The 22459-nt window shown below is 38.8% G+C and overlaps 2 protein-coding genes across 2 annotated transcripts; one reads left to right on the top strand and one right to left on the bottom strand.

Annotated features, from left to right (window-relative positions):
* Positions 1–7739: 7739 nt before the first annotated feature.
* LOC120571003 (E3 SUMO-protein ligase ZBED1-like) lies at positions 7740–9676 on the top strand. Its single transcript, XM_039819688.1, has 2 exons — positions 7740–8957; positions 9159–9676. The coding sequence occupies exons 1-2, from the start codon at positions 7740–7742 to the stop codon at positions 9615–9617; spliced, it is 1677 nt and encodes a 558-aa protein (XP_039675622.1). The 3' UTR covers positions 9618–9676.
* A 3259-nt stretch (positions 9677–12935) lies between these two features.
* LOC120571068 (gastrula zinc finger protein XlCGF8.2DB-like) lies at positions 12936–14160 on the bottom strand (the record flags this gene model as incomplete). The annotated part of the gene is made up of 1 exon (XM_039819772.1): positions 12936–14160. A coding segment is annotated over one exon (993 nt), but the record flags the coding sequence as incomplete, so codon positions are not given.
* Positions 14161–22459: the final 8299 nt, after the last annotated feature.

The raw sequence follows: 22459 nt of genomic DNA, 5'->3' as shown, positions 1-22459 counted from the left end.
AGTGTGAAGTTAGCCGCAGTGAAGACTACAGCTTCCGGTGCAGATTAGTTGCTGAGCTTCAAAATAAAGGTCCGGAAGTGTTTTAGGCTTCTTTAGAAAAACACACAGCAAGATAAATGATTAAAATACACATTTGAAGAAAGACAAATATTTTATTGCATTTTTACAGCTCTGAGAAAACTTTTAAATGGTATGGTAGTTAGTTTCCTTATTCCTTTAAAGGGTCTTTTTATTTTTTTATCTGGACTCTATTTACCCAAATGTAAAAAGATTGTTGTTCCCATCATTCCAGGTTGAAAATGAAGTTACCATTTATGTTTCAAACAGAAGATGAAAGTCTTGAATGAAAGTGTGAATCTAATATTTCATCTGATTTTGATGTTTGTCTGAGGGGAAAGTTAAACCAAGCCATTTTTGAGCGTTTTTTGTTCCTGTCACATTATTACTCACTGTGATCTCATGTTTCACTCTCTCTGCAAGTTTTGCATCTCAAATTAACAGGCACAACCATGACCAGAAGTACGAATAGCTCCTAAATGTCTTTTGAGCAGTATAAAAAAATTATAATGGCATAAACATAACAAAAAGGTAAAATGTAAGAATTTTTTTTAAAAATAGAATAACAATTGGATCAGATAATAACCCATTTCCCATATGTATATATATATATATATATATATATATATATATATATATATATATATTTATTTATTTATTTATATATATATATATATATTTATATATATATATATATATATATATATATATATTTATATATATCTATATATCTATAGATAAATATATATATATCTATATATATATATGGGAACACGTGTATGTATGTATTTACAATACAATAAAAAAAGAATTTCGGCTGTAAATCATTCACACAAAGAATTAGTTACATATTTACAAAGGTAACACCATTGTTGGATTGTAACAGCTTTAGTTACTAGTTTTGCATGAATTACTTTTACTTTTAATACTTTAAAACTTTTGTGTGTGTCTGTGAGTGTGTTTGTGTGCTCGTGTGTGTGTGTGCGTGCGTGCGTGCGTGCATGTTCGATACGTTTTGTATATATTTTACTCTGTATAATTGAACAAAGTATTATTTAATATTTTATGTCACTTTTGTACGAAGCACATTGTGTTACATTAACTTGTATGAAATGTACTACAGAAATAAAGTTTGATTGATTGATTAAACTACATTTTCCTGATAATACTTTTGTACTTTATATGAAGTAACATTTTCAATGCAGGACTTATTGCAGTGTAGTATTAGTACTTTTTTTGCAGTTAAAGGATCTGAATACTTCTTCTCCCACTGTTCACCTGTAATGTTGTAGCTGATGTTGTTAACAGGAAAAGTTAACCATCTCCTTGATTTCATGTTGTTTTCGGAGGAGAACCAGGAAATGAGTCGGGGGGGGGGGGAAATGCAACGCTACCAAGGCACGGCCGAGCAATATGCGTCGCCGCGACGTGAAGTTCCATTGTTTGAGAGGTGACGTCAGGCTACGGCGTAGGGTCGGCATCTACACGTACCTGCGTACATAGCCACGGTGTAGATTTAACACAGAAGTATAAATCACGCTGTAGAGAGAACCATTATTTTTACACCATTGTTTTTATTTTCATTGTGTAACAGACTTGGTCAGGGCGTGAAGAGAAGGACAACCACAGCTGATGATTTTCCAAGATTTATTCTGCAGAAGACAATAAAACATTGATTGCTTCTGGTCTACCGTTTCCTCTCCATTTGCACCTCTGCTCCTCAACAATATAGAACGGTATTGTCCGAGTGACACATACACAAAAACAACATGGTATAATATATATATATATATATATATATATCTCACTCAACTGCCAATATGTACACCACCAGCCAACAGGGGCAACTAAAACACACTTAGAAACCTTACTTGAATTGTAACAGTTAATGTGACAAACATGAGAACCAACATTTTATACTTTAACAGTTTCAGTGGGCAAAGTTAAACAGTACGTGGGTTTGGGGACTGCACAGATAACAAAAAAAAGTGTAACAAAGAAATACACATACCTGCAGAAGACAATAAAACATTGATTGCTTCTGGTCTACCGTTTTCTCTCCATTTGCACCTCTGCTCCTAAACATTTAATAACAGAATTTACATACTCAAACTGGACCACTGAGCCTCCGTTATTTACACTGCACAAAACAGCGCAAAAATGGCGTGAAAAGAAAAAGTTAAACAAAGCATCATTTAAACCCATATCTAAACGCACAACGGCACTAAACAGCTTAATTAATATCAGATTAGCTTAGAGGCACTAAGTAGCGAAGGGTCACAACACAATTATCAAAGAAAACAACAAAATAGCGCAGCAGCATTTCACACACAACCTACCTCAGCAATATAGAACGGTATTGTGAGGAGAAGACGGAAGCTACGGCAACTCCGGAGGTACAAAAGAGGCGCAATGAGGAACAACATCTCCGCCGGGAAACAATAGCATTTGATAAATAAATTAAACTCAATAAAATGAAATTCACAAATACCCAACAAATCATTAGATAATGATTAAAATGATTACAATTAAATGAAACATCAATTGGAAATTAGAACTAATGAAGTGCATTTTTAACTCCGTTACACCTGGAAAGTGTGGTTTTTGCAGAGATTTGTACCAAACAACTTCTCTGCAGCACCAAAATATTTTATTTAAAATGGTACTTTGACACATTTAGCCTCCTAACAAATATGGTGCCTCCTGCCAGTCGGTCAGTGTGATTCTGATTATATTCTGATTAATTGTTGAAGCCCACGCATCAGTTCCCAGCTCGGGTTGTTGAAATGTTTTTCTCATAGAAATATAATTTAAAGTGCCCATATTATGCTCATTTTCAGGTTCATAATTGTATTTAGAGGTTGTACCAGAATAGGTTTACATGGTTTAATTTTCAGAAAACACCATATTTTTGTTGTACTGCACATTACTGCAGCTCCTCTTTTCACCCTGTGTGTTGAGCTCTCTGTTTTAGCTACAGAGTGAGACATCTCACTTCTGTTCCATCTTTGTTGGGAGTCGCACATGCTCAGTAGCTAGGTAAGGACTACTAGCCAGTCAGAATCAGAGTATGAGGGCGTGCCCTGACAGTACCTAGGTAAGGACTACTAGCCAGTCAGAAGCAGAGTATGAGGGCGTGCCCTGACAGTACCTAGGTAAGGACTACTAGCCAGTCAGAAGCAGAGTATGAGGGCATGCCCTGCTAGCAGCTAGGCGAGCATTATAACGTGTGTTACAAAGTGACCCACGTTTGTCTCTGAAGTACTTTAATAAGAAACAGAATAATAGAAGAATATATTGAACAATAAAAATGATTCTTGCTGCAGGTCTGATGGTCCTGAAACAATAGTCAAATCAATAATGATTACACATATCCAACATCCAACAGTTCTCTCCATTTCATCATTTCATCAGTCAGTCTGTTGAAGGAAGAAAAACTCCAAACTGAAACGTAAAAAAAATTGTCGCAAAGAACCCAACAGCTGAATAAATTGGATTAGATTCTTCTGGAGATAAACAATCTTAGTAGTTTGGTCTCTAAAATGTGGATCATTGTTACGCTAAATATTTCAACTGTTCAGAAAGTACTTTTAGCAGCTGAATGTTTTCTTATGTCTTTAATCATGTTTCAGAGAGTTTAAATCTGACTGAGGTTCTCTGGTCTCCTTCTAGCTAGCGTTAGCTTAATGTAGTTACTGTCCAGTCACTAAACTTTGTTTTACTTTTTGTTGAAGCTAAATTGACCATAAGCCTAGCTAATATTACATAAAACTGATATTAGCGGTTTATAATGGGCATCAACAGGGACTAAACATGTTCGATGGACATATTGAATCACATTTGACATTGAGATCAATACAATTATCAATATCACAATAATTTGATTGGTACTCTTCCATTTCATGTTTATAGCAAGGGTAACTTTGGTAGACTGTTGTTTGTTGTTTGTTTCACTAGTTATCCCTCATTAAAAAGGTGGTTCTTGCTAAGAATATCACCATCTTCTACAAAATGTCAGAAATACATCGTGTTCATTGAAAAACAATAGTTTGCAATACTAAAAATACTGCATCCTCACAAAACAGCAGTATTTTTTGATAGTAGCTTTCACATAGTGTGTCTGTTTTTATGTTGGTATGCTGTATAGTGGAAGATCAGAAAACGTAGGCAGGAGTTGTGAGAGAAGGCATTGCAGAGTTGAAGGACACTCTACCACAAAAATAGCCTGATCAACAAGTGAAAAGAGTCAGATATGTTATTGTCATATTAGTTTGTTGCATGATGCAAATTACACACCTGTAATCAGAATCAGAGGCAGGCACAGTGCCACTTATGATTCTTATTTGTTGCTCTATTTTTCAACCCCCTCCCTGTGTGTTCAAGGGTTCCTAGACTTTCTCTATCTATTACATTGTACTTGAATTATTAATTACCTCTGTATATTAATCTCTTTCAGATAACAGAAAAGAGTTTGAAAACTGATTTGACGACCACTGCTGAATTGGCCTGCTAAGAGGAAGAGGCACTAATGATTCCAGAAAAGAGGAAGCCAAAGACCTACACAGACTTCAAACGGGTAGGTAATAAACTATTATGTTCAATGTTCAATTTATTTATAAAGCACATATTAATACAACAAAAGTTGACCACAGTGCTGTACAAGAAATAAAGTAAAACAATCTTCAAGACATTTAAATTCTGGACCTTGCCACTAGTAAATACTACTAAAATCCTATCACATCATTAACACAGCACTCATAAATGATCAAAAGCCAGAGTGAAATAGTAAGCTTTCAAATGTCGTTTAAACTCTTTTTAAACTATAAGAGAGGAGCATTCCCTGATATAAGGAGGTAAACTATTCCACAGCCTGGGAGCAACGGCCGCAAAAGAGCGATCCCCTCTCATTTTCCTGTACGTCCGCGGGACTACCAAGAGATTTAATGACTCGGAGCGAAGTGCTCTCTTTGGTTTATTCACCTGGATTAGATCGGCTATATATGTCGGAGCAGTGCCATGTAGTGCTTTTTAAAAACAAATAAAAGTATCTTAAAATTAATCCTGTAGAAAACCGGCAACCAGTGTAGTTCTTTTAATACAGGAGTGATATGTTCATTTTTCCGAGTGCCTGTCAATAGCCTTGCGGCCGCATTTTGGACTAACAGAGGTGGGTTACATTTACTCCGTTACATTTACTTGAGTAAGTTTTTGAAAAAATTATACTTCTAGGAGTAGTATAGTAAATCACTATACTTTTTACTTTTACTTGAGTAGATTTGTGAAGAAGAAACTGTACTCTTACTCCACTACATTAGGCTACAATGAGCTCGTTACTTTTCTTTTTACTTCTTTGGTATTCTACGCGTCATTGTTTGTATTCCAAAAAATATAAAAAACATAATTCAAACCGCTGTGCGCATTGGCTCAAGAAGCAGAGAAATAGCCGATATGTAATTCCCTCCCATTCAAATCTATATATTTCAGAAATATACCCATCAGGGAATGTTTACGGCGTTGTCGGTCTCTAAATGTTTTAACTTTTATGGGCGCACTCTTCCCCCGTCTCTCTCTCTCTCTCTCTCTCTCTCTCTCTCTCTCTCTCTCTCTCTCTCTCTCTCTCCCTCTCTCTCTCTCTCTCCCTCTCTCTCTCTCTCTCTCTCTCTCTCTCTCTCTCTCTCTCTCTCTCTCCCTCTCTCTCTCTCTCTCTCTCTCTCTCTCTCTCCCCTCTCTCTCTCTCTCTCTCTCTCTCTCTCTCTCTCTCTCTCCGCACCGAGCTCCGCCTGGTCTTCTATAAGAACGGTGATGCCGTTATCAATCGAGTATTGATCGGTCAGTAGCCGGTGCTTTAACACCGGTTGATCTCTGATCTCCAACTTAACCTGCTCCCGACCAGGTTAGGCGTCCAGCATGAGTTACCACGGCGATTGAACCCGGTAACAAGTGATCCTTCTTCGTGATAAAGAAAACCCTGGTGAACCTGAAGTTACCTCGTTAACCCCAAATCTTGCTTCATAGTCCAGGCCTCTGGCCTCATAATGAAAGCATGGTTACCTTATATTATATATATATATTAGTAAAAGTGCCAAACAGCAGCTCCATTACCTTGTTCTAGTTCTGCCTGCAGAGCCTGGTAAAAAAAAGTATGTTTGGAAATTTGTGTTACTTGTGCTTATTTATTTTTATGTATTAATATTTTTTAAGTACTTGAATTTACCTGGATTATTTTAATTGAAGCTATTTTGTAATTAATTTTTTTTAAATTTATTTTATTGATTGGATGAACTATAATTTGCCTAAAGATGATTATTTAGTATTTTTGTCCGTCTGATTGAATGCTTATGTTAAAAAATAAATCAGAAGTTACTCAACAGTTACTCAGTACTTGAGTAGTTTTTTCAACGAGTACTTTTTTACTCTTACTCAAGTAATTATTTGGATGACTACTTTTTACTTTTACTTGAGTCATATTATTCTGAAGTAACAGTACTTTTACTTGAGTACAATTTTTGGCTACTCTACCCACCTCTGTGGACTAGTTGCAGTCTGTTTAAGGTTTTCTGATGAACACCATAGTACAATGCATTACCATAGTCCAATCTTGTGAAAATAAACGCATGCACTATCTTTTCCAGGTCCTTCCATGTTACAAAAGGCTTAATTGTAGGGATTAGTCTTAACTGGAAGAAACTCATTTTGACTACTTGATTTATCTGTTTATCAAATTTCAGTGCACTATCGCAGATTATACCTAAGTTGTTTACTTGATTCATCAGATAGGGGGATAGTGTGCCTAATTCAATTTACGATATATTAGCGGACTCTGAAGGGCCGAATAAAATCATTTCAGGTTTTGACTCATTTAGACATAAAAAATTTGCCGACCTCCACCTTTTAATCTCCCCAAAACACTCTGCCAGCCTTTCAACAGCCGCAGGGACAGTTGGTTGTAAGGGAAGATACAACTGCGTGTCATCCGCGTAGCAGTGAAAGGAGACATCATATTTACTCATGATCTGACCTAAATTATTAAATCATATCCATCTATCAACAGTAAATATGTTAACCCTTTGAAAGTTGTACTTAGGTTACATTTTGTATTCAAATGTAACCCTAACGTGCAGTGAAGGAGCGATACCACGTCCTTCTTGCTGCTGTCAGACTTTATAATCAACACTGCTCCAAGTAGACCACCCGCATATGTGACAATTTACTAGGGGTGGGGGAAAAAATCGATACAGCATAGTATCGCGATATTTCCCGTGGCAATACTGTATCGATACACAGACGCCAAGTATCGATCTTTTATTATTTAAATTGCACATGAGAATTTAACTTTTTGGTAGTAGAATAATAAAATCAATTGCTTATTCAGTCCACCAGATGGCGCGGGTTGTTTTCTGGTGAGGTCAGCGGGGTGACTGTCAGCGTGCAGGAGGATGTAGATAAAATAAACATGGCAGCGTCAGAGAAAGAAATTAGAAATGCACCATCGGCGTTTAAATCAAGTGTTTGGACTTTTTTCGGATTTTTTAACAAGGAGGGGACAACTGAGATGGATATGAGACATGGGATTTGCAAGGAGTGTCGTATGCAAATAAAATACTCAGGGAATACCACGAACATGAGGGCTCATCTCACACGCCACCATCCAGAGTTAGCGTTAGCCGAGGACGGTAAAGCTAATGCTAAACCAGCTCCGCCGAAAAACCAACCAACACTGGACACACGCCAACTTGACAAAGCTACCTCCCAATTCAGAGCGAGCTAAGAAAATAACTCAAGCCATCGCCTACTTCATGTGCAAAGACCTGCGTCCATACAACGTTGTGGAAAATGAGGGATTTTGTCACTTGCTAAAAACACTGGAACCAAGGTACGTGACTCCGTCGCGCCGTTTTTTCACGGATACAGCCGTACCCAAGCTCTACAGAGAAGTTAAGCTTAAAGTTCAGCAAAGTTTGAAACCAGCAGAACGTGTTGCATTAACTTGTGATGCATGGACGTCACGGGCAGTGGATTCCTATGTGACTATTACAGCTCATTATCTCACAGAAGACTGGCAACTGCTGTCTCACGTTCTCCAAACTAGAGCAGTACACGAAAGTCACACCGGGGCAAACATTGCTAACCTTCTGCAAAATGCAGCACGGGAATGGGGGATTGCAGACAAAAACCTGGTGGTTGTCACCGACAACGCTTCTAACATGGCCGTTGCCGTTCAGTTAGCGGGACACCTCCACGTCAAGTGTTTCGCGCACACGCTGAATCTGGCGTCGCAGCGCGCGTTAAATCTGCCAGCAGTGTCCAGGCTCATGGGGAGAGTACGGCGAATAACCAGCTTTTTCAACAGAAGCACGGTGGCAAACCACGCTTTAGAGAAAAAACAGATGATGTTACAGCTCCCGACCCATAAACTGAAGACTGATGTCAGCACGAGATGGAACAGTGCTTATGAAATGCAACTGCGGTTTCTTGAACAACAGCCTGCTGTTTGTGCAGCGCTGTTGTCTCCCGAAGTAAGAAAGAGTAGCACAGATGTCTTCACATTGAATGAGTCTGATATTGGGAACGCTGAAGAAATTGTGCGAGCATTGAAGTTGATGCAAGTGGCGACAACCGTTATGTCTGAGGAAAAGAATCCTACTCTCTCACTCGTCGCACCGCTGCTCGCACAGTTGTTACATGACACACAGGACAACATTGGTGACACAGCGCTAATCAGAGACGTCAAACAAAGCATCAGTCAAGATCTTAAAAAGAGATATGCCAGTGCAGCAGAGAAGAACACACTCTACACAGCATCATCCCTGGACCCCCGGTTTAAAACCCTGCCATTCCTGTCCCAAGAGGAGAGACAGGAAACCTTTGCCAGAGTGGTTGCCGAGGCAGTAACCCTTCAGGTAATCAAACATTTAAATAATAGAAGCAGAATACTTTTTAACCGACATGTCACTCTCTACTAATATTGTAGTCGTATTAGTAAAGATTAAAAAAAATAAAGAAACTATAAATTACCAAATATAAACAACATTTTCTGCATACTTAATTAAAGATACAGTACATATTTATTCTCTCCTACTGTGTGTGTGTGAATTCTACAGGAAGAAATTAGGCAGCAGACCATCTCTGAGCCAGAAGTCCAGGAGCATCATGAGGAACCTGGCTATACTGAAGAGGAACCCGGACCAGCCAAGATGAGGAAGTCATGTGGGCTAACAGACTTACTTGGTCAGACTTATGGTGATGTTGGAGCCCCAACAAAATCATTAACTGCCATAGCTGAGGAGGAAGTGAAAAGATACCAGGAGGTCACACCACTGTCACTCACAGAAGAGCCTCTAAGCTGGTGGAAATCACATGAGCGAGTCTATCCTTTCCTGGCCAAGCTGGCAAAAAGATACCTTTGTATCCCAGGTACTAGCGTCTCAGCCGAAAGGGTCTTCTCGACGGCTGGAGACATTGTCACAGCACAAAGGAGCACTCTGAGCTCAGAGCATGTTGATCAGCTCCTGTTTCTGAGCAAGAATGCTGACATTCCTTCACTGTCCAAATGTTTTTGAACTTTTTTTTAGTACCAAGGTTGGCAGCAAACAGTAGCCCATTTTGTTTACTTAAACAGTACATGTTGCAATTTATTTAATTTTAACATTTTATTTGAATGTAAGGCTACATGTTTTATTTTAATTTAACTGTTATTGCCTTTCTAATTCCCTAGGGGCTGAAGGGCCTGCACAACTTTTTTTGTACAAGTTGCATTGTAAAAAATACCTGTAGTAGCACAGCAGTGCATACCTGTTTGTATTACAGTCTAGTCCACCTTAATTAAAAATGCAAACAGTTCAGTTTGCCAGGTGTATACAACATTTATAACATATTCATGAAAGTGTTGGTTAGTTAGTTAGCTTGACAGTCACATTTTACAGCAATAAAATTCATGTGAGATGAACAAACAGATGTTGACAAAGTTTTCCTTTGGGGACATAATAATGAAGTTGGAAAAAAGGTAATAAATTGCAATATATTGCAGAATATCGCAATATGTTTAAAATCGCAATAATATCGTATCGTGACCTAAGTATCGTGATAATATCGTATCGTGGTACCTCTGGTGATTCCCACCCCTACAATTTACTCACGTGCAACATCAATGTACACCTTATTATGCAATATCAATAACTACTCTGTGCAATACTGTGAATACCGTGTTATTAAACTTTCTGTCTGTATACTTAACTGTTTTAACTGCTTTATTCTCGCATTTTTTACTCGCAATTAAATTTAGTAAAGCTATTTAGATAGATACTTTATTGATCCCCAAGGGGAATTTCAAGTAATTTTCTGTGTCCTATACTGACCGGTTTTTGTGTACACACACACACACACGTCGCTGAAAGAGCGGCTACATGTCGCTGAAATGTAGAGCAGCGACGTCGTGCAAGTGAGCAAACAAGCAATATCCTACGTATCCCTGCCGTATTTTGATTACATCGCGCCGACTTATGTGTGCGTACGGGGTATATATATATATATATATATATATATATATATAGTACAGGCCAAAAGTTTGGACACACCTCATTAAAATGTGTTTCCTTTTTATTTTCATGACTATTTACATTGTAGATTCTCACTGAAGGCATCAAAACTATGAATGAACACATATGGAATTATGTACTTAACAAAAAAGTGAAATAACTGAAAACAAACAAAGCAAAGGGTGGCTACTTTGAAGAATCTAAAATATAAGACATTTATATTTTAGATTCTTCAAAGTAGCCACCCTTTGCTTTTTTTATTAATAAGGGAAAAAATTCCCATATTTAATCACAGTTAACTTATAATATTAGGCTACTGGTGAAAAATGTAATTGTAGGCTACACCTATAATTTTATTCAGGTGCAATCCTGCGGGCGAAACAGTAAACTACTACTAATCCCATTCTGAGGCTGCAGCACCGTGATCATTAACAGAACTATAATGTATAATCATTTATTTCTTTTTAATAGCTCTGAGGTATATTAACATCCTACTTTATTCTGATCATTCTATAACTTGTATTTAGGCCATATCTGAACTCTCTATATGTAGCTAGAAGTGATGAACTTTAGCCTACTTTCAGAAGACACATCTGGAAAAGTGTTATCAATGGGGCCCTCCAGGACAGAGCCAGTTGGCATGAAGCCATTGGTCAGTTATCGATCCCACCCCAATTCATGGAATATACACATGTGGTCCACACACAAAGAACTTTAGAGTGACCACTGGAGAATTGGGAAAACAGGTCCTCTCCGAGCTCTGCAGAGCTTGTACATGATGCTGATTTCTTTGATGTAAATAAACCTTTATAATCAAGAAACAGTGTCGACGGATTCCTTTCCACACAGCAACGCAGCATCGCTACAAAATACACCACAGCTCTCACTGGTGTGTGTCCAGGGAACACTACAAAAACGTTTAAAAAACGTTTCAGAGCGAGTCACTTTTCTGATGGCTCTACATAGGCTACAGTGGCTTTACTATTACATTATGATCCGCTACTGTTATAAAGAAAACTGCCGTTTGCAAAAAATGTAATGCGACACAAAGAATCTGCTGGGATGTTAAAGCCTGTCCACGATGTTGAACTAGTGGAAGGATAAGGTATCTACATATCTAATAGACTGTGATAAAAAACACCTCTCAAATCGGTTATGTGGAAATGAAAATACATCTATAGTCGGGACTCAATATCATCTCCCGACGTAAACTCTCTGAATTAATACAGCTTTTTCATCAAGGGATCGTCGACAAAAGGAAATGACATGTTTGAGAAAAAACATTTTTTATAGTCTGCCTAATATAAACCAATACATTTTTTTATTCATGCAGATAACAACCTGCATTAAAATGCGCCTGATACAGACTGAATGAATGAGGAAATGAGTTTCTCCTCCCTCTGAGAGGGAGGAGAAACATCTGTGTTGAAACATCTGTGTTGTTGTTCAGACAAAGGCAGCAGCAGACTGTTGTTGGAATCATCCAAAAGTGAAATACAGACACACTTTTACACCGTTTAGCTGTCAGTATTTTAACCGGGTTTACTCCAGCTGCTAGCTAACGATAGGGTAACGTTACCTGCTGTCGAGTGTAGTGTTAACTAGCCGCGGTAGGCTAATGTTACTTGCTGCTAAGTGTAGTGTTGACTAGCGTCCCGTGCGGCAATGTTTAAGTTCCCTCGAACGTCCGTTTTCAGAGCATCAGAGAGATGCCCAGGCATTTAAGTGGCACCTAAATAAGGCACCGAAATCCGCATTTCTATTTGGTCTGGTAGATAACGGTCGTTGAGGCATCCCCCCCAAATAAAAACTCTTCGGATCTACACAATTCACGTAGATGACATTTTCCCATTCAAAACGGTGATTTTCACCGAAAAGCGACTAGTTTGTAGGTATGGTTCATATTAATCTAATGAACTGGACTTTGCTGTCAGATGCGAAAGCAGTCTTCCCTTAATGCAGAGGTGTCAAACTCAGTTTCACTAAGGGCCACACTGGAAACTAAGAATCACATCAAGGGCCGGACATGTTTAGTTTATTCACATGCTTTTATTTCATCGAAAAAGTCAAGGATCTTTTACTGGATTATTGTGTCTCATATAGCCTTCTCACTTAAAGCTTGGTCGACATAAAGCCCCAAAAAAGTAACTTAGCCATCAAAGAGAAAAGCAACAAAGAAAAAAAGCAACAAAAACATTGGAAAAACCCCCGCCAGAAAAGGCCCAAAAAACATCGGAGAAAGTGGGAAAAAAAAGGCACCAGAAGTGTCTGCCAAAGTGACAAAAACTTCAGAAAAATTGAGAAAACATTGAAAAAGCTACAAAAACTAGGCTGGCCAAGATTTATTGTGAACCTAAATTGATATGCGGGCCGGATCAAAATCTGCGAGGGGCCAGATTTGGCCCGTGGGCCTCGAGTTTGACACATGTGCCTTACTGCATTATACCATTAAATTTAAAAATTTGAATTGTTACTTACAGAATTTTGTATACAAATATTTGCAGTACAAATAATATAAGAAGTCTGCACCTCTTTCTGACCCCCACCCCGGGTCAGCTACCACCACAAATGGAATCTAATTCTGTGGGAAAAACTGACAGTCCTCTCCATCAGCTTCTGTCTCCATCGGACCAGCACATTTATGGGTTTTGACATCAGAACGCCAGGCAAATCTTTTGTTACAAACACTGCAGCTGAATCTTTTCTCTCCTGTGTGGACTGCCATGTGTCTCTGTAAACTTCCCCTCTCTGTAAAAGATTTATTACAAATTGAGCAGCTGAAAGGTTTCTCTCCTGTGTGGACTACCATGTGTCTCTGTAAACTTCCTCTCTCTGTAAAAGATTTATTACAAATTGAGCAGCTGAAAGGTTTCTCTCCTGTGTGGACTGCCATGTGTCTCTGTAAACTTCCTCTCTCTGTAAAAGATTTATTACAAATTGAGCAGCTGAAAGGTTTCTCTCCTGTGTGGACTACCATGTGTCTCTGTAAACTTCCTCTCTCTGTAAAAGATTTATTACAAATTGAGCAGCTGAAAGGTTTCTCTCCTGTGTGGACTACCATGTGTCTCTGTAAACTTCCTCTCTCTGTAAAAGATTTATTACAAACTGAGCAGCTGAAAGGCTTTTCTCCTGTGTGAGTTACCATGTGTTTCTTCAGGGTTCCACGTTCAGCGAAAGCTTTATCACACTCAGAGCAGCTGAAAGGTTTCTCCCCTGTGTGGACTACCATGTGTCTCTCCATATCTACCTTGTGGCCAAATATTTTCACACAATCAGAGCAGTTAAAATGTTTTTCTTCTGTCTGAGAAATCATGTGTCTGTTCAGATGTCGCCTTTCACCAAATCGTTTCCCACACACAGAGCAGCTAAAAGGCTTTTCTCCTGTGTGAGTCATCATGTGTCCGTTCAGACTATACTTGAAGACAAATCTTTTCCCACACTCCGAGCAGCTGAATCGTTTCTTACGTCTTGAATCATGTTTCAGAGAGTTTAAAGCTGACTGAGGTTCTCTGGTCTCCTTCCAATCAGCACTGTCATCAGTCTCAGGTTCAGAAGAGTCTTCTTCTTCTTCAGTCTCTGGTTGTAAAAGTGGATGTGAGTTCCTGGCTGGGTCTGGTCCTCCACAGTCCTCTCCATCAGCTTCTGTTTCCATGTGTTGAGTTTTTCTTTGATGAAGCTGTGAGGACTGGACTTTCTCTTCATCATCTTCACTCTTAACAGGGCCAGGAATGAATGGGAACTTCTCCTTCAGCCCTTGAAGCTGCTCTCCCTCCTGACTGCTCCACAGTTCCTTCTGTTCCTCTTTAATGTGTGGGGGGGGCTCTGGCTCCTGCTGGTCCACACTGGAGCTACACTCCTGCTGCTCAGGGGGAACATCTTCTTTAACCGATAGCAGCTCAACATCTGCAGGAAACAAAATCAAATACAGACAGATGTTTTTACCAGACCTGCCAACTTTGAAGAAATTTTATGGAGTACAAAAGAGGGGCTATACTTAACAACCTAATTGGAATTATTATTAGAATAGGAAAATGTGTTTTAAATTATTATTAAATATCAGATCTCTGTCTTCTAAAGCAGTACTAGTAAACAAATTGATATCAGATAATCAAATTGATCTATTCTGTCTTACTGAAACCTGGCTGGGCCATGAAGAATATGTTAGTCTAAATAAAGCCACTCCTCCCAGTCATAACAATATTCAAATTCCTAGAGATTCAGGCCAAGGAGGGGGAGTTGCAGCCATATTTGATTCAAGTCTGTTAATTAATCCTAAACCTAAACTAAATTATAACTCGTTTAAAAGCCTTGTTCTTAATCTTCAACTTCCAAAATGGAAAACATTACAGCCAATTATATTTGTTGTTGTTTACCGAGCTCCAGGTCCATTTTCAGATTTTTTATCTGAATTCTCTGAGTTTTTATCATGTGTAGTCCTTAAATCAGAAAAAGTACTTATTGTAGGTGATTTTAATATCCATGTGGACGTTGACAGCAATAGCCTTAGTATTGCTTTCAACTCACTACTAGATTCAATTGGTTTCAGTCAGCGTGCATGAGGCCACTCACTGTTTTAACCACACCCTCGACCTTGTGCTGGCATATGGCATCGAAAAAATTAAAGATTTAATAGTATTCCCGCAGAATCCTTTATTATCAGACCATTTTTTAATAACTTTCGAATTCTTACTACCCGACTATAGGAAATTAGATAAAAGCTTCTACACTAGATTTATTTCAGGTTTATTTAACAGGGACAATGCACACTAATAATACATAAACAAATTTACAGTGTGCCAGAATTAGCCAAAAAGCTATTTTACATGCCTATCTGACAGTGCTATAGCTAAATTTAAGGAAGCTATTCCAACAGCATTTAACTCAATGCCATGCTTTAATAAAACAGAGGACCTTTATGTTAACTTTAGTCCCTCCCAAATTGATAATTGTGTAGATGGTGCCACGGCCTCGCTACAGACTACTTTAGACTCTGTTGCTCCTATCAAAAAGAAGACTATGAAGCAAAGGAAACTAGCACCTTGGTATAACTCCCAAACTCTCAAATTTAAAAAAAATCTCGCGAAAACTTGAAAGTAAATGACGTTCCACCAAAGAATCTCGTTTACATTAGCAAGAACCTCAGAAATGCCAGATCAGACTACTACTCATCACTAATAGAAGAAAATAAGAACAACCCAAGGTTTCTTTTCAGCACTGTAGCCAGGCTGACAGATAGTACTGAGCCATCTATTGCTATAGCTCTTAGTAGTGACGACTTCATGAGCTTCTTTAATGATAAAATTAAAACAATTAGAGATACAATTCATCACCTTTCGCCCTCAACTTCTAACGGTTCACCTTTACACACAGGACTACTAGAAAGAATGACAAGATCTGACATATACATAGACTGCTTTTATCCTATAGACCTTCAACAATTAATGTTAAAGGTCTCTTCAGCTAAGCCATCTACCTGTCTCCTAGACCCCATCCCAACGAGGCTACTTAAAGAAGTGTTACCCATGGTTAATACTTCATTACTAGATATGATCAATATGTCTTTATTAACAGGTTATGTACCGCAGTCATTTAAAGTAGCAGTGATAAAACCTTCTGAAAAAAAACACCCTTGATCCTGAGGTCTTAGCCAACTATAGACCTACTGTATATCTAATCTCCCCTTTCTCTCCAAGATCCTTGAGAAGGTAGTGGCTAATCAGCTAATCATGTGATTTTCTACATAGCAATAGTTTGAGGACTTTCAGTCAGGATTTAGAAAGCATCATAGCACAGAGACAGCACTGGTGAAAATGACTAACGACCTTCTAACTGCTTCAGACAAAGGACTTGTCTCCGTACTTGTCTTACTAGATCTTAGTGCTGCATTCGACACTATTGACCATACCATCCTGTTACAGAGATTGGAAAATTTAGTTGGCATTAAAGGAATCGCACTAAGCTGGTTTAAATCCTATTTCTCTGATCAATTTCAATTTGTTAATGTAAACAATAAATCCTCCAGGTACGCTAAAGTTAGCCATGGCGTTCCACAAGGCTCAGTGCTTGGACCAATTCTATTCTCCTTATATATGCTTCCTCTAGGCAATATTATTAGGAAACACTCAATTAACTTTCACTGTTATGCGGATGCCACCCAATTATACCTATCAAGCCAGATGAAACCAGTTAGCTAAACTTCAAGTATGCGTTAAAGATATAACTGGATGGCCTACAATTTTCTGATGTTAAACTCAAACAAAACTGAAGTGTGCTGGGCCCTAAACACCTCCGAACCTCATTATCTAAAGATATAGCTACCCTGGATGGTATTGCCCTGGCCTCCAGCACTACTGTCAGAAATCTAGGAGTTATTTTTGATCAGGATATATCCTTTAACGCCCACTTAAAACAAACTTCAAGAACAGCCTTTTTTCACCTTCGTAACATAACAAATTAGGCACATCCTGTCTCAAAACAATGCTGAAAAACTAGTCCATGCATTAGTTACTTCCAGGCTGGACTACTGTAATTCCTTATGATCAGGATGCTCAAATAAGTTCCTTAAGACTCTCCAGTAGGGCTGGGTGATAAATCAATTTTATCGATTAACTCGAATGTGTAGTAAACGTTGATTTGTTAAAATGAAAATCGGTTTTCTCCTTAACATCTGCCGACGCTCCCCTCTGGGCTCCCGTAGCTCCGAACGGGCTCAGCCCTCCCCTCGCGTTTTCCATAGAGATACACAAACAACATGGCAGCGACAGGGACTACCATTAGTTATTTTCTTAACTAGCGGTTTCATTACTTACTTAACCTTAATCTCCGCCGAAATGGCCGGCATCTCGCGGTGCTCTGTCCCCGGCTGAGAGTCACCTATTCTAAGATAACTGAACCAGCAGCTACCGCTGACCTGAAGGAGCACCATGCGGGGCATCAGAGGCGGTGTTGAGGAACTCTGTTGTGGCTCAACAAATCTACTAAATGCTGCTGATACAACCGAGCTGTGACAGAGGTTTGTAGCAGCTTAAACAACTAGCAATTGCCACTCTGTAGCCCGGAGCACCTCTTCGATGTTTTTTTTTTTACGGCTAGTTACTACGAAGGAGCTTGCTACAGGTATGCTACATTCAAGAGACCATGGGATGTTAATGTACGTTACTCAGCAACAGGTGAAAATAGGGGCAAGGTTGCGTGATAAAGTTAAAATGATTTGAACTTTTAGCAAGGAACGAGAAGTGAATTACCTGTAGGCATATGTGTGAAAACAGCTTTATTTCACGCATCAGTTTTGTTGTTGTTGAATATATAGCATAATTATATAATTTCATCCAAAAAAAATAAATAAAAAAAAACAACAAAATAAAGTTAAAACTTAAAACTCTCCTCTTCGATAAAGCTTATAGTTAGGGAGTGAGGAGTTGCGTCTTCCGCCAAGCCCGGCCCACCTGCTCTCTTCATAGTCGTCAGATTCATCTACCATATAATCAATAATATAATAAAAATAGAGGGAGGCAGGCCAGTACATCCCGATCGATTGGGGAGAGTTCTAGCCCAACCAGGCTCCTCTTCTTAACCAGTCTCTCTCAGTTATGCTGTTATAGTTTTAGACTGCTGGGGGACTTCCTTTGACACACTGAGCGTCTCTCTCCTCTCTCTTTCCATCTGTGTGTATCCATGTCCCAGAAATGCTTGTTACTAAACTAGCTCTGGGAAGCTTATTCCCCGGAGTCCTTACGTTTTGTTTTTGCCCAGCATGTTTCCTTGGATTAGGGCCGCACCAAAATCTGCTGCGTCCTGCTACATCCTGTAACGCCCTGCAGTGCCCTACAGCTATGCTCAGCTGTGCCATGCTACATCCTGTAACCCCACTAATGCAGAACGTTTAGGGAACGTTGGGGAACGTTTTTGTTTCCCTAAAGGTTAGTTCGAACCAAACGTTCCATAAACGTTATGGGAACCAACCAACTGAAACATTCTCCTGTGGTTGCACTGTACCTGCACACAACATTCCCGTTTGGTTGTTTTTGATTGTTTTGAGTGCGGTTTTGAAAGGTTTATTTATACCAGTTCCATCTAAGTGTTTGAAGAAGCATATAAAAAGGTTTGCAGACACTTGATTTAGATTCACTCAAAAATGATTGGTCTTCTAAAATCTAAGTAAGATAAACAGCATAGCAAGAGAATATATTTATTTTTAGGCTGATATCAATTTTGATAAAAACAATACTTTTGTGCTTGATTTCGATTTTTAACTGTATTAGGTGAAAATACTTAAAACAAGAATCTATCAATAGAACTATTTTCACAACTAAGAAAATTCACTTCTTTCATTTAACTTACAGTGTACCAGTGCTCCAGTGTACAAATCCAACCGTTACACCCACACGCCAGTAGGGGGAAGACAGTGCCTCTGCTTTCAGGTGACTGATTGAAGTCCTGTCCTGACTTCCGTGTTCGATACATGACCTACTTTCTTTAACGGTCTATGGACCTATACTACGCGGCTTCACGAGCTCACGAAAAGTGAAGTAAGTGAAATACGTTACAGTTTCATGATGTTGTGGTTGTACCTAGTCCTGGGTCTTCCCCGAGGCCTCCTCCCAGCTGGTCGTGCCTGGAACACCTCCCTAGGGAGGGGCCCAGGGGGCATCCTTACCAGATGCCTGAACCACCTCAACTGGCAAATTAAAAATCAATTGCTGACATTAGGAGAAACTCATAAGAGGTAAAAACAGGAGGGTATACATCAAAAGGGCAACACATCGGTGGTAGAAAGTTTTAAGAACATTTATGCATGCTTTTAGGAAATCAGAGTCATATTTCCTACCATGGAACTACTGACACTCATATCATGTGACTGTTTTGATGCGTTTGTCTCTTCCTGCCTTTTTTCAGGTCAGCCTCCACCACCTGCGTGTAAGTTTCTTTTTTAGCGATTGTGTAATGTAACAGCATAGAGAGAGGAAACACAAAATGGTAATTAAGTGGCCCTACCTTGCTCTAAGATAACACTATATCATTGCATAAATTCAAATATCATTATAACTGAACTGACTTCTCTTACAAAATGAGATTGTAAAAGCTCTCCACTTTTTCTACATGTGTAATTTGTATTTCTATTTGTTTTACAGCAACTTTTCCTGACAACCTTTGGAGGTTTGACCGAAGGTACTACCATCCGCCGCATGCTACAGCGAGTGGCAACCAATGACGTTGTAAAACCGTAGCCTGCAGGGCAGAAAGACAAAGAAGGCCTTCCAGGACCTGACAATCTGCAGGGTTATAACAATTCAATTTTATTTATAGTATCAGAGTTATCTTGAGACACTTTACAGATAGAGTAGGTCTAGACCACACTCTATAAATTCCAAAACCCCAACAATTACAGTAATTCCCTCAAGAGCAAGCATTAGCAGTGGCTATATTTCAGTTTTCAGTTTTAAATGTGGTGACGGTGTCTGCCCCTCGAACCCAAAGTGGGAGCTGGTTCCACAGGAGAGGAGCCTGGTAGCTGAAGGCTCTGGCCCCCAGTCTACTTTTAGAGACTCTAGGAACCACAAGTAGCTCTGCATTCTGGGAGCGTAGTGCTCTACTAGGACAATAAGGTACTAAGAGCTCTTCTAGGTATGATGGGGCTTGACCATTTAGAGCTTTGTAGGTCAGGAGGAGGATTTTAAATTCGATCCTAGATTTCACAGGAAGCCAATGCAGAGAAGCTAATACAGGAGAAATATGATCTCTTCTCTTAGTTCTTGTCAGAACACGTGCTGCAGCATTCTGGATCAGCTGGAGAGTCTTAAGGGACTTATTTGAGCAACCTGATAAGGAATTGCAGTAGTCTAGTCTAGAAGTAACGAATGCATGGACCAGTTTTTCAGCATCGTTTTGAGACAGGATATTCCTAATTTTGGCAATGTTACGAAGATGGAAAAAGGCTGTTCTTGAGGTTTGTTTTAAGTGGGCGTTGAAGGATATATCCTGATCAAAAATAACTCCTAAATTTCTGACAGTAGTGCTGGAGGCCAGGGCAATACCATTCAGAGTAGCTATATCTTTAGATAATGAAGTTCAGAGGTGCGTTGGTCCTATCACAATAACTTCAGTTTTGTTATAGTTTAACATCAGGAAATTGTGGGTCATCCAGGATTTTATATCTTTAATACACGCTTGAAGTTTAGCTAACTGACCACTTTCGTCTGGCTTAATTGACAGATATAACTGGGTGTCGTCTGCGTAACAGTGAAAGTTAATTGAGTGTTTCCTAATGATATTACCTAGAGGAAGCATATATAAGGAAAATAGAATTGGTCCAAGCACTGAGCCTTGAGGAACGCCATGGCTAACTTTAGCGTGCTTGGAGGGTTTATCGTTTTATTTATTTTTATTTTATTAGGATCCCCATTAGCTGATGCAACAAATGCATCCGCTACTCTTCCTGGGGTCCACACATAACACATAACATGAATAAACAAACAACCCTACACCGAAACAACAAATTCTCATAAAATACAAATATACATATATACACACTCACATATGGACATATACATGCACACACACCTCTACATACACATACAATATACTCTATCTACCAATATAAGTTAACATAAAAAATCCTTTTATTTGTTTTTTAAAACTCATAATATTTGGAATTTTAGCAATATTACCTGGAAGAGAGTTCCATTCAACCATAGCTCTATACAACACCGTACGTTGTTTTGAATTTGTTCTAGATTTTGGAATAATATATTTACCAATTACGGCATGCCTCATGCATGTACATTAGAGCTCAGAGTAAGTTGCCTATACAGACAATCTGGAGTTTTCCATAAATTAATTTTATTTATAAAGCCAAGGAGTGATGTTTTTAACCTCTCATCAACCGGTAACCAGTATAGTTTGCTGTGCATTTTGTTAACATTAGCCCTCGTCGTACAACAAAGGGCTAAACGTGCAGCTCTATTCTGAACCCTCTGTAGTTTCCCTAAATTCTTCTTTGTAGTTCCTGACCAAACCACAGAGCAGTAATCTAAGTGTGATAACACTAGTGTCTGCAAAACAGGTTTAATTAAATATGAATTTAAAAACGAATAACACCTTTTAACTACAGATATATTTCTCCCCATTTTTTTCACCACTTCATCTATATGTCTTGACCACGACAAAGTACAGTCTAATGTTACCCCAAGAAGCTTTATTTCATGTACCTGCTCAACAGCAACATTATTTAGTACTAAATCCAACCTGGGCCTTGTTTTTAGTGAGCATTTAGTTCCAAATAAAATACTTTTAGTCTTGCCTATATTTAGGACAAGTTTATTATCAATTACCCAATTAGATACCATCTGCAACTCATTGTTGAGAGCTGCAGAAATGTTTTCTAAAGCTGATGCTGGCATATAAAGTGTTACATCGTTAATGTTAACAAATTGGGATCACTCAGAGAAATAGGACATAAACCAGCTTAGTGCGATTCCTTTAATGCCAACTAAGTGTTCCAGTCTCTGTAACAGGATGGTATGGTCAATAGTGTCAAATGCAGCACTAAGATCTAGTAAAACAAGAATGGAGACAAGTCCTTTGTCTGCAGCAGTTAGAAGGTCGTTAGTAATTTTCACCAGTGCCGTCTCTGTGCTATGATTCTTTCTAAATCCTGATTGAAAGTCATTAAATAAACTATTGCTATGTAGAAAATCACATAACTGATTAGCAATTACCTTCTCAAGGATCTTGGATAGAAAGGGAAGGTTAGATATAGGTCTATAGTTTGCTAAGACCTCAGGATCGAGAGTGGTTTTTTTTTAGAAGAGGTTTTATCACAGCTATTTTAAATGACTGCAGTACATAACCTGTTAATAAGGACATAT

The sequence above is a fragment of the Perca fluviatilis genome, chromosome 13 (genome assembly GCF_010015445.1).
Source record: "Perca fluviatilis chromosome 13, GENO_Pfluv_1.0, whole genome shotgun sequence".
Classification (NCBI taxonomy): domain Eukaryota; kingdom Metazoa; phylum Chordata; class Actinopteri; order Perciformes; family Percidae; genus Perca; species Perca fluviatilis.
This window is presented reverse-complemented; position numbering and strand designations above follow the sequence as displayed.

Excerpts from the sequence above, each read along its gene's own strand:
- LOC120571003 (XM_039819688.1), top strand. The coding sequence starts at position 7,740 with ATGCTAAACCAGCTCCGCCGAAAAACCAACCAACACTGGACACACGCC. Across the intron at positions 8,958-9,158 it reads CCGAGGCAGTAACCCTTCAG|GAAGAAATTAGGCAGCAGAC; the intron begins GTAATCAAACAT and ends TGAATTCTACAG.